Below are 12,974 nucleotides of genomic sequence, written 5' to 3' on the forward strand. Positions count from 1 at the left end.
TTTCCATATTGATTAAAAAAGTATGATATTTATAGTTCTGTAAAAAGAACGAGAACTGTGTTTTCCGTTTCACAGCTTAAGTACTTAATTTCATTTACCATCATGTTTCACATTCTATTACCATGTCACAACTCTGATGCCTCTCCTTGGAAGATCAGTGTGTTAAACCGTGACATCCTCTGGGTACGGAGTGGGTAGAGGTGCTATCAGGAAGAGTGGAAACAGCAGATTCAGACCACAGGCCACTCAGGGCCACACACTTGTGTGTAGGGGCCAAGGTCTCACGTGATTGGTTTCGACATTCCCGGTATCAATCACATGAAGAAAGACATGTCCCAAGTTATCCCATGTTAGAAAGGGGGCCTGAGAGGAGGGGACTTAGGAAGGCGAGAAAGGAGACTAGTTTCCCCAGGCTCCGTCAAAAAGGACCAACAAGGCTGAGGCCAATTCTATTGGCTGAGGAGGGTTAAACAAACACGGAGTCAAGCGGCATCTCAGATTGATTGCTTGTGGCTTGCCTGTTTGAAAGGAATTCACAGCTGCCTCTGGACTCAAGCAGGAAGGGTGCTGTGATCAATTAATTATGCCTCCCATGGGAATGGTAGAAGAGAAAGGGATCTATGTGCCAAGTATTTTCCATCGCTCGTGTAGACAGTAAAATGGGTGTGAGCATATGGTGGAAGGAGGGAGCTGCTTCTCCTCGAGCTACTCTTCTGATAGTAATTACAGAAAACCTTCCTCTAAACTTGAACCCAAGGAGAGCTACTTGTTCCAATCACTTCTCAACTCCTTGAAACAATCCTCCTAGACTTATACCTGGGTGTTCGGAGATCCATGGGATTTCAAGATGAGGGTTTCAAGAAGGAAAGAGTGGTCAAGAATGCAAAAGCCTGTTGAGACATCAAGGAATATAAGGGCCAAAACAGTTCCCATTTGACTTGGCAACGTGATGCAAAATATTTGCAGCAAAGGCCAGTTTGCAGGGGAGTAAGTGGGAGATGAGGATAGACAAGGCTGGGTGGAGCTTTCAAGATGCTGGGCATTGTTGGTGTCAAGAGAAAACCCTTCTCATGATGTCACAGTTTGTATAAGGTGGTTAAAAATATCTACATGTATTATAATCTCAATCATATACATATTCACAATATATGCATGTATGCAATATGTATTAGACAAAGCTGGAGGCATAACCCTCCCAGACTTCAGACAATACTATAAAGCTATAGTAATCAAAACAGTATGGTATTGCACACAAAAACAGACATATGGATCAATGGAACAGAATAGAGACCCCAGAAATAAACCCACATGCCTACAGTCAATTAATCTTCAACAAAGGAGGCAGGAACATACAATGGAGAACAGTCTCTTCAGTAAATGGTGCTGGGAAAGCTGAACAGACGCATGTAAATCAATGAAGTTAGAACACTCCTTCACACCACACACAAAAATAAACTCAAAATGGCTTAAAGACTTAAATAGAAGACATGACACTGTAAAACTCCTAGAAGAGAACATAGGCAAACATTCTCAGGTATAAATTGTACCAATGTTTTCTTCACTCAGTCTACCAAGACAAAAGAAATAAAAGCAAAAGTAAACAAATGGGACCTAATCAAACTTATAGGAAACCATCAACAAAATGAAAAGACAACCTACAGAATGGGAGAAAATATTTGCAAACAATGCGACCAACAGAAGACCTAAATAGGCATTTTCCAAAGAAGACATACAGATGGCCAGCAGGCACATGAAAAGATGCTCAACATCACTAATTATTAGAGAACTGCAAATCAAAACTACAATGAGGTACCACCTCACACCAATCAGAATGGCCATTAGCAAAAAGTCTACAAATAATAAATGCTGGAGAGGAGGGAAATGTGGAGATAAAGGAACCCTCCTGCACTGTTGGTGGAAATGTACATTGGTGCAGCCACTATGGAGAACAGTATGGAGGTTCCTTAAAAAACTAAAAATAGAGTTGCCATATGATCCAGCAATCCTGCTCCTGGGCATATATCCAGAAAAGAGGAAAACTCTAACTCGAAAAGATACATGCACCCAATGTTCATAACAGCAGTGTTTACCATAGGCAAGACATGGAAGCAACCTAAATGTGCATCAACAAAGAATGGATAAAGAAGATATTACACACACACACACACACACACACACACACACACACACTGGACTATTACTGAGCCATCAAAAAGAATGAAATAATGCCATTTGCAGCAACATGAATGGACCTAAAGATTATCACGCTAAGTGAAGTAAGTCAGAGAAGACAAATACCATACATCATTTACATGTAGAATCTTAAAACAATGATATAAATGAACTTATTTACAAAACAGAAACAGATTCACAGACAAAGAAAACAAATTTATGGTTACCAAAGGGGAAGCCAGGGGCAGGGGGAGGATAAATTAGGAGCTTGGTATTAACAGATATATATACTATTATAAATAAAATAGTATCTTTTAAAATATACTATTTATATACAATAGTATATTTTATATACTATTGTATATAAAATAAATAACAAGGTCCTACTGTATAGCACAGAGAACTATATTCAATATCTTGTAATAACCTATAATGGAAATAATCTGAAAAAGAATATATATATATGTATATCCATATCATGTTGCTATACACCTGAAACTAACACAGCATTGTAAATCAACTATACTTCAATTTAAAAAAAAGAGGAAGAAGATGGGAAGGGAATATATGAAAATCGTGGTTAAAATGGGTAAATTTTGTTTCTTCTTTATTCTCTTCTGTATTTTCTAAGCTCACTTAAAATGATCATGTGATAATTTTTATCATCAGATAAGAAGCATGGGAAATTATTTTTGAAATAAGCTTGATTATTATGCAGGGGCAATAAGAAATAGTCTGGGAAGGGGGTGACCAACTGTCTCGGTTTGCCTGGGACTGAGGGGGTTTCCAGGATGTGGGACTTTTGGAGCTAAGAAATGGCAAAGCGCCAGGGAAACCAGGACAAGTTGGTTACCCTAGCTGGGAGGCTGAGACCCATGTAGCACTGAAGGAAGTTGGGTTTTTCTGGGGAGCAGTGCTGGGGTAAAGAGGTTTTGAGCATATTTGAAGACTGGGAGGAGGACACCATTATATAGGGAGAGAGGCTGAATTTATAGAAAAGAGAGAAGAAGAATTGCCAGGGTGAGAGCAATAGGAAAACAGCTGTGAGAGAGCCATGCACAGGAGACACATTGGTAACAGGAAGAGAAATGATGTATCTTCGGAGATAGGAGGGCAGGAGGGAAGGGCAGACCGACTAAAAATAAATTAGTCGATGCAGGGGAAGCAGGTTGAGGGAGTGCACACCTGAGGACTAGGAGGTCCAGGGAGGCCTAATAGCCCCTAGAATACCTGGGGACCCTGAGGACCCTTGGTGGCCCCCAGACATGGGCTCCCCATGATGCGTACCCCACCTCCTGCTGGAGTGGATGGAGACTGGGTCCCATTGAAAGCTGCAGCATCCCTCCGAGGTGCTGCCCACCCCTCAGGCCCTCCCTGGCCACCTACCTCTGCAGGAGGGCAGCGGGAAGTCCCACGTGGCACTGTTCTCAGAGCCAGCGTGGCAAGTAAGCACGGCGTGGCCCTCCAGGAAGAAGCCGGGGTTGCAGCTGTAGCGGACCTTGTCGCCGAGGTTGAAGGTTGAGCCCTGCTGGACGCCATTCGGCAGCCGCCCAGGGTTCCCACACGTGTGGCTGGGGAGAGCTGTGAGCACAAGGAGAGACACGCAGCCCGTGAGCAGGTCGCCAGCCCTGACACCTGGCCTCTGAGCAGCACCTCCCTGGGTGACCCTCCTCCCCGGACCTCCTTTCCTCCGTAGGACAGGGCTGCCCCTGAAGGCTGCCTGGCCCCCGAGTACTCGCAGGGCTCACACGTTCAGGAGGAGCCACACACGCCACACGCCACTTATACCTGGACATCCAGGTTTCCTGCCTTTTCTCATGTGCAGCCCGGGATGTGAAGTATGTCTGAACTGTGGGTAAGCATCAGTTAAATCCATTTCACCTGTATCCTGCCTTCACCAATCAAGTTGTTTTTTTTTTTTTTCGGTAGGCGGGCCTCTCACTGTTGTGGCCTCTCCCGTTGCGGAGCACAGGCTCCGGACGCGCAGGCCCAGCGGCCATGGCTCACGGGCCCAGCCGCTCCGCGGCATGTGGGATCTTCCTGGACCGGAGCACGAACCCGCGTCCCCTGCATCGGCAGGCGGACCCCCAACCACCGCGCCACCAGGGAAGCCCGCAAGGTCGTTTTAACTGTTGCTACAAAAGACTTGCATGTCTTCCAAGCGGCACGGAACCTGAACAATAAGATGTTTGCCTGAATTGTTTTCCAGGAACTTGTGTCTAGTTTGAATTAAGCCAGTTAAGACTAGCTCTAACTGGACATGTGCAAGTGTCTGCTTGTTGACTTTTGATGTCAGAGGGCCCAAAACTCCACCCTCAGATGGTGTTAAGCACCCCCAAAATGGAGGCCTGCAGCTTAGTTACGCCTGAGCAGACTGATGATTACTGCACCTTTTTCCAATCACCTTTCCCCATGTTTCCCAAGCTCCCCACACCTCAGACCACACTGCTTCTTTAGTCTCTATCCCACAGATACCCTAAGCCCCTTGCCTTTGGGAAGGCCGATTTGGGACTTGTTCTCCCATCTCCTCGCTTGGCTGCTTTGTGAATAAACACTCTCTTTGCTGCAAACCCCGGCGTCTCAGCGCTTTGGCTAAAACGAACCTGGTTCAGTAACACGTCCATCCCATCACTCGAGATGCCCCAGGGAAATCACTTTAATCTCTTGGGCTTGGTTGCTCTGATCTCAGACTCCACAGTCCTTCCCAATAAATGCCATGGAAGAGACAGACAGTGGCACGGAGTAGGTGCTCATTAAACCCGATGTCCTTTCTTTCATGCGTATCTGCCCCAGCAGCCAGAGCTGTACTTTGGCCCAGCAGGTTTGGGGGAGTTGAAGGGGTCATTAGTGCTGGAGTAGGCAGTGAGGTAGGGAGACAAGAACCTGAGTTCTGATCAGACTGACCCGTTTCAAGGGGAAAATGGGGAGCCAGAGAATAAGATATACAGTGTGCCACCTGAGCCAGAGCAATAATGCCAGCTGCCAGCGTGTACTGATTATCCAGAGGAAATGGTCTTGGTGAGGGTGCGTAAGCATCATGACCTGCCAATCAGGAGGGAGAAAGGGAGGGTGCAGCTCCTCTGTGCCCGAGTCACTTGTTCAGCCTGACTCAGGTCCCCCTACCCTCTGCCCTTCTTCCTAGAGTTGGAACTGCCTGTGCCCAGAAGGTCCCACCTCCTACCATTTCACACCTCCCCATAAGGCAAGGACAGGCGGTCACAGCCGTGTCCAGATTGCCATCCAAGTACCTCTCCATTAATTTATCTGGCGATGGTTTATTGAGGCCAATCCTGAGAGGCCACAGAGCAGGGTGGTGGAAAGTACAGACCCGAGAGCCTCAGTGCTTGGGTTCGCATCCCAGCCTGATGGCTAACTACCTGTGGGACCCTGAGCTAGTCTCTTAACCTCTCTGTGCCTCAGTTTCCTCCTTTGTAAGAGGCGGTTCGCGATAGTACCTTCCTCTGGGGTCACTGTGAGCATTATGTGAGTGGAGGTATGTAAAGCCTGGATACAGTGAGTACCACACAAGTGAATCTAAGTTCCCAGTCCATTGGGAGATGCATATGATTAAAGGTATGTTAAGTGTTATGATGAGATAGGGACCAGGCAGGGGAACAAACCCAGTCAGGGGGTAGTCAGAGCCGACTTCTTGGAAGAGGTGATGTCTATGCTAAACCTTGAGAGATTAGTAAGAATTAGCTAGGTCAAAGTGTGTTCCAGGCAGAGGAAATATCACGTGCAAAGGCCCTGAGGCCAGAGATAACCTAAGAGATCAGAGAGCCTGGAATAAGAGGGTAGGGGTGGCAGTGATGAGGAATAAAGATGAAGAAGTGGAGACGGCCAGCCTGGATTCTAGAGAGCTTCCCAGGCCCTTGCAGTACCCTCTTCCAGCCCATATTGCTGTCTTCCAGGACTCTCTTTGCCAGCCTTGCTGATCTCAGAGCCCTCAGAAAGAAGGCTTTCTCTCCCACTTCTCTTCTCCTCCCAGGAGGAGACAGCTTGTTGTAGAGGGAAAGGGCAGACTTTGGTACTAGCTTGATCTGGTCTGAAGCCAGGTGCTGTCACTGTCTTACTCTGTGGCCTTGAGTCATGTGAGCTCTCTGAGCCTTAGTTTCCTCAATTGAGAAAGGAGGACAGTAATATCTAGTGGTTGATGAGGTTACTGATAATAACTGATGCATGGCTGGCACAGTGCCCAGCACAGAGTAGGTGCTCAAAAATGGCAGATGTTATCCTTCCACTGTACTGTAGGGCCATGCAGTCCTTGGGTGTATCCTAGGAGCCTGGCACTGTGTGTGACACTTGTAGGGACATATTTGAGTGCTCATCAATTAGTCATTTGGAAGGCTTACCCATTGATGCATTAATTCCTTCATACAATGAAAATATACTGTGGGCCTACTGCACTCTGTGCTGGTAATGCAGCAATGAGCTAGACAAAAAGGGCCCCTGCCCTTATGTTTTTGTGGGAGAACTATCTTAAGGGATGAAGACCTCTTCCAGGCCCGTTCTCTACCTCTGACAAGTGAGATAACCCAGATGAAAGGATTGACTTCCGTCACCCTGTCAATTAGCCTAGCTTAGAATAGTCCTTGGGCTGCTGGATACCTTGGCATTTCCCATGATCCCACAGTGCTGGCTTCCTTGGCATCTCCCATGGTCCCATGCTGCTGGCTACCTTGGCATTTCCCATGATCCCACAGTGCTGGCTTCCTTGGCATCTCCCATGGTCCCATGCTGCTGGCTACCTTGGCATTTCCCATGATCCCACAGTGCTGGCTTCCTTGGCATTTCCCATGATCCCACAGTGCTGGCTTCCTTGGCATTTCCCATGGTCCCATGCTGCTGGCTACCTTGGCATCTCCCATGATCCCACAGTGCTGGCTTCCTTGGCATTCCCCACGATCCCGCTCTGTTGGCTTCCTTGGCATTCCCCATGATCCCACAGTGCTGGCTTCCTTGGCATCCCCCACGATCCCGCACTACTGGCCACAGTGGAGGCAGAAACTGCGATGTGAGTACGTTTGTGAGTGTTGGGGGTGGGAGGGGCAGGTCAGGTAAACATTTGGAGAAGACAGCAAGCTACGGTGAGGGGAGGGAGCCAGCCGGGGAAATGGGCTGAGAACTGGTGTAGAGCTAACGTTTCATTTTCCGCAATGAGACGCAAAGACCCAGTTTAATTAAATTACTAATGTCAAATTTTTAATGAACCTGTTTCTGCTTTGGGCTTTCTTCCTTTGAAATTAATGATTGGAACGTCACTATAAATAAAGCCCGATTCTTTTTAAAAAGTCACTGTCAAACGCTCACTGCTTTTTACTTAATGAGCGCTTATAATCAGATCACTCTGACCTGGCACCTCCACTGGGACTTGGGTGTGATGAGTCTCAGTTCCAACCCCACCTCCTTTTTTATCTTTACTCCCGAAAGGTCACAGAGGGAACGAAGAGAGGGCAGACGTTGGGCTCAGAGAGGCCTGGATTCAAATCTCAGCTCATCCACCTCTGGCTGAATGATCTTGAGCCATAAACTTTACCTCTCTGGACTTCAGTTCTTCATCTAAAAATGAGGATACTTTCTTTTTCTTCCTATGGGGCTAGAGGGTGAATTGTATTAGTTTCCTAGGGCTGCTGTAACAAAGTACCACAAACCGGGTGGCTTAAAACAGCAGACGTTTATTGCCTCACAGTTGTGGAGGCTAGAAGTCTAAAATCAAGGTGTCGGCAGGGTCATGATCCCACTGAAACTTGTAGGGGAAACCTTCCTTGTCCCTTCCGAGCCTCTGGTAGTTTTTTTTTTTTAGCAATCTTTGACGTTCCTTGGCTTGTCCATGCATCCGTCCAATCCTTCACCTTCACCCGGCATTCTCCCTCTGTGTCTCTATGTCCAAATTTCATCTTTTTATAAGGACACCAATCATATTGGATTAGGACACACTCTAATGGCCTCATCTTAACTTCATCATCTGCAAAGGCTCTCTCTCCAAATAAGGTCATATCCGCAAGTACTGGGGTTAGGTCTTCAACATATCTTTTTGGGACAGAATTCAACTTATAACAGGACTGTTGCACAGATTAAATAAAGCTAGATTTATAATACCCACCATTGAGTTCCTTGTATGTTTTGGGCCCTGGGCTACAAATTCATTTTACTTAATCCTCAAAACAATCATGTGCAACACCTATTATCCTCATTTTACAGATGAAAAAAATGGAGGCACAGAGAGCTTAAGCAACTTCCCTAAGACCCCAGAGCTAGAAAATGGCAGAGCTACGTTCTGAATCTAGGTCTTTCTGGCTCCATCGTTCAGCACTCTTAATTTTGGAATACAATACTGCTTCTGACAGAGACAGTGCCCAGGACATAGTGGGTGTTTAATGACCAAGAGTTCCCTTCCTCCCTTCATTATTCTAGACACTGAGACAAAATGAAGGGTGATTACCTGATTGTCCAGGTTTAATTGTCTGTCTTTTCTTCTCCAGTCTGATTTGCCAATCTTGTACTTTTTAATAGTGTCAAGGGCAACATTTAAAGTTTGGTCTTTTGTAATGTGTCTGAGGCACAACTTGCTGGACAGACAGAGATCAGAGATAAGCCACAAAAGCCAGACTTTCTAAGGCACAGCGTTCTTTGATTTCTGGATTCTGCCCATGTGGTTTTTTTTGGCACAGACATTATAACCGTTCGTGCTCTCCCGTCTAGAAAACGTCCCTTTGATTGCTTACAAAATGAAGAGTGGGATATTTACATCCAAGGCAGCCCAGAACAATATTATTAAAGCTGTGCCTGACATTGAACAATTCCATTGTAGATTAGCTGTGGGGAATTTTGTCCCTTTTACAAAGCCCGGCTCTTGCCAATCAACAAGATATTCTCAGTGACTGTATGACAATGAATCTCCTTTGTGGTTGGAGTGCAGCAAAAGCTACATGATACCTTCTTTTATTTTTAATGTGAGACTTTAGTTCCCATATTGTAATGAAGAGTCGTTTATGCTCTCCGGACAAGCACCCTCCATATGTTTTGATTTCTAATCTTCCATCAAGTAACTTGTTTCATGTCCATGGCCATACGGTTGATACAAAGTGGCAGGGTGGCTGGGAGAAAGGATGCAGGAAGAAAGATTTCTTCTTCCACAGCCCTCAACACGGAAAGGGGAGATGGCGTGTGTGTGTGTGTGTGTGTGTGTGTGTGTGTGTGTGACTTGAGGGGTAGTGGGCATGGACAGGGGAGGGGAGAATAAGATCCCTTATCTTTTGAGTACCTGCGCTGTGCTAGGCACTTCTGCATCACACATTATCTTAGTTAACCCTTAAAACTCCCTTGCTTTTAGCTGTTTGGCCTTGTAAACATAATTTATTGCACACTTACCATGTGTCATCCCCATTGTCAAGTGCTTTGCATATATTTCCACCCCAAAGAATTGTCTATACTTGTTGTCTCCACTTCCTCTCACATCTACATCTGACATAGTATATAGTTGATGCATTCATTTGTTTATTGTTTGTCCCACTCTGCTACAATATAAGCTCCATGAAGACAGACATTTTTTTAAATCTATTTTGTTCCCTTCTGTGTCCCAGTTTCTAGAACAGTGCCTGATGTATAATAATACCTTGATAAGAGTTTATTGTGTGACTTAATGATTTTACTTAATCCTCCCAATAACCCATTGAGAGAGGGGCTATTATCTCTCGTTGAGATGAGTGTGATTGCCAGAGGGCTTGGAGCATTACCCAAGGCCCCATAGCTCACTGGGGGTAGAGCTGGGTGTCCACAGCACTGCCTGGCTACCGAGCCCATGTACTTTCCACCTGCATTAGGCCATGCTTGCACTGACCATCCCACATAGAGTCCACGGTGACTAGTGTACCTTGAAACACCCTCACAGGGGACTCACACTCATTCTCCTTGTGGGGATGACTTGGGTTGACAACCAGACAAGTCAACCCTTAGCCTGGTCCTGTACATTTCCCGCTACCTGTCAATCAAACAAAGCAGGGGTGCCAGGACCTCAGATGGGGTACGCCACCCACGAGTCCACAGGGCCCTGTCCTTTTTTTTTTTTTTTTTTTTTTTTGCGGTACGCGGGCCTCTCACTGTTGTGGCCTCTCCCTTTGCGGAGCACAGGCTCCGGACGCGCAGGCTCAGCGGCCATGGCTCACGGGCCCAGCTGCTCCGCAGCATGTGGGATCCTCCCGGACCTGGGCACAAACCCGTGTCCCCTGCATCGGCAGGCAGACTCTCAACCACTGTGCCACCAGGGAAGCCTCTTCCTGCCCAGCATCTGGCATAAGCTCTCCACTGTGAGCCTCACGTTTGCAATTTTGCAACCTTCAGCATCAGGGTCACGTGGGCAGTTTTATAAAAACACCAATGCCGGGCTTCCCTGGTGGCGCAGTGATTGAGAGTCCTCCTGCCGATGCAGGGGACACGGGTTCGTGCCCCGGTGTGGGAAGATCCCACATGCCGTGGAGCGGCTGGGCCCGTGAGCCATGGCCGCTGAGCCTGCGCGTCCAGAGCCTGTGCTCCACAACGGGAGAGGCCACAACAGTGAGAAGCCCGCGTAGCCAAAAACGAAACAAAACAAAACAAAAAACAAAAAAAACACCAATGCCTAGACCTGTCCCCAAACCTATTGAATCAGAATTTCAGAGGGAGAGCCTAAGCTCCTCTGGGTGACTGTAGGCAGAGCTGAAACTGAGAACCACTCACAGTAACCTATTCATGTAGGTTATTCCATTAGCCTTGTTGGGTTATCTCTCTGAGCTGTGAACTCTTCAATTTCCAGTGCCTTTCCTGTTACTGGGCTTGACTTCTGGGAGCAGCAAGCCTGGCTTCTCCCCGGGATGTTGCTGCCCTCTGTAAATCACTCTTGCCCTCGCCTTCCTTCTCATTTGAAGATCCTCATCATCTCTCTCCTGGACCTCTGCACCCGACTCTGATCTCCCTGCCGCTGGCCCTGCGCCCTCCAGTGCATTGTCTGCACTGACGCTGGACGGAGCCTTCTACAATGGCAAATTCACCACGGTCCTGCCCTGTTCCACCCTCCGGAGCACACGTGCCAAAGCAGGTTCCCTACCACCAAGGTGCGTGGGCAAAAGACCTCTGGTCTTTTGCATGATGAATGTAAGACTAAATAATGATTTGAAAGATCAACCACAATAAATAAAAGGGAAGAAAAAGAAAACCATGAGAACCCACCCTCCTATTGCTGTCAGGATTAATCCAGTCTTAGGTTCATGCAGCCCCATCTTTCTATGATCTGACCCCTGCTGACATTTTCTGCCTCATCTCCTGCTCCTCCAATCTTTTCCCCGCGCCACTTCCTCTGTGAAGTCCTCCTTGATACCCTTAGCGTCTTGTATCAACTGGAAAACCCCAGGAGAAGACATCGTGATAGAATGTAAATTCAGGTATAATGTCATTGGCAACCAGCTCCCAGAATCCTCGAACTTCCAGCCCATCAACTACACAGGCTTGCTCTGGTCATTTGGTTAATTTTGCAATCTCACAGGCCCACATTTTACATGACAGGATTTTCTGGACCCCATTTGCAGATTTAAGTCAGGATTTTACTTGCACTTCAATTCCTGCATTGGTCATACAACATTACAATTCAATCATTCATTAATTTACAAAACCCCAGCTTCCAAACGGGAGCTAAGCCTGCCTGTAATTGTTTGTTTAGGCGTCTATTTTCTTCTCAGGACTTCCCTGAGGGGCAGAACTGACATCTTCTTTTTTTTTAATCTAGTGTTTGCTTTAATGCCTGGCAGGGAGGGAGTACCCTGATGGAATGTGTTATATATATATATATATATATATATATATATATATATATTTATTTATTTATTTATTATTATTTTTTTTTTTTTTGCGGTACGCGGGCCTCTCACTGTTGTGGCCTCTCCCGTTGCGGAGCACAGGCTCCGGACGCGCAGGCTCAGCGGCCATGGCTCACGGGCCCAGACGCTCCGCGGCATGTGGGATCTTCCCAGACCGGGGCACGAACCCATGTCCCCTGCATCAGCAGGTGGACTCCCAACCACTGCGCCACCAGGGAAGCCCCTATATATATTTATATATATATATATATATTTATATATATATATATATACACACACATATATATATACACACACACATATAGTTTATACTATGTGCATATAAAGCTATGCATCATATATAGGGAGCAACAGAGTAAAGCAGGGTTGGCAAATTTTTCTGTAAAGAACCAGAGAGTAAATACTTCTGGCCTTGCCGAATGGTCTCTGTCCCAGTGATTCAGCTTTTCCACTGTGCTACAAAAGCAGCCTTAGACAATACATGTTCCAACCCAGCTTTCCTTATAAAACAGGTCCGCAGCCCACGGGCCACGGTGTGGTACCCCTGAATTCGTGTTTGTTCATTTACGTACTTATCCCAGGTGTACAATCTCAGGAACCGCCCCCCATCTCCCACAGTAGAGAAAAAGAGCTAAGAAAAGACCAGTTTTGCTGGGAGTCAAGGAAGGGAAGGGGCTGTGAGGGGAGTGGGCTGCACAGGTGAGAGTCCTGGACAGATGACTGGCAGGAAGAAGACAGGCAGCTGGCACCTGAGCACTGAGACCAAACTTAAATTTCCTTTCCCCTTCAATGTGGCCCTGCAGACAGGGGGCATTGTGCTGGCTGGCTGCAGGGAAGGGCTTGTGTGCATATGTTCGGTCCACAATCTTTCCTATTAAAATAGAATTCATGCTCGTGCTCAGAACTACTCTTTAGGTTGGTATTTATGAGCCCCATTTTACCCCAAAGAGCTGA

General features: G+C 46.7%; 1 protein-coding gene across 1 annotated transcript in view; it reads right to left on the reverse strand.

Moving 5' to 3' along the window:
- Positions 1-12,974, reverse strand: part of CSMD2 (CUB and Sushi multiple domains 2) — a gene marked incomplete at both ends in the record, with an annotated part of 669,667 nt that overhangs the window by 429,832 nt on the left and 226,861 nt on the right. The window contains 1 exon segment of the mRNA XM_079698551.1: positions 3,559-3,753. Coding sequence (XP_079554677.1) covers positions 3,559-3,753 — 195 coding nt within the window.

This window comes from Hyperoodon ampullatus (assembly GCF_949752795.1).
Source record: "Hyperoodon ampullatus genome assembly, chromosome: 2".
Classification (NCBI taxonomy): domain Eukaryota; kingdom Metazoa; phylum Chordata; class Mammalia; order Artiodactyla; family Ziphiidae; genus Hyperoodon; species Hyperoodon ampullatus.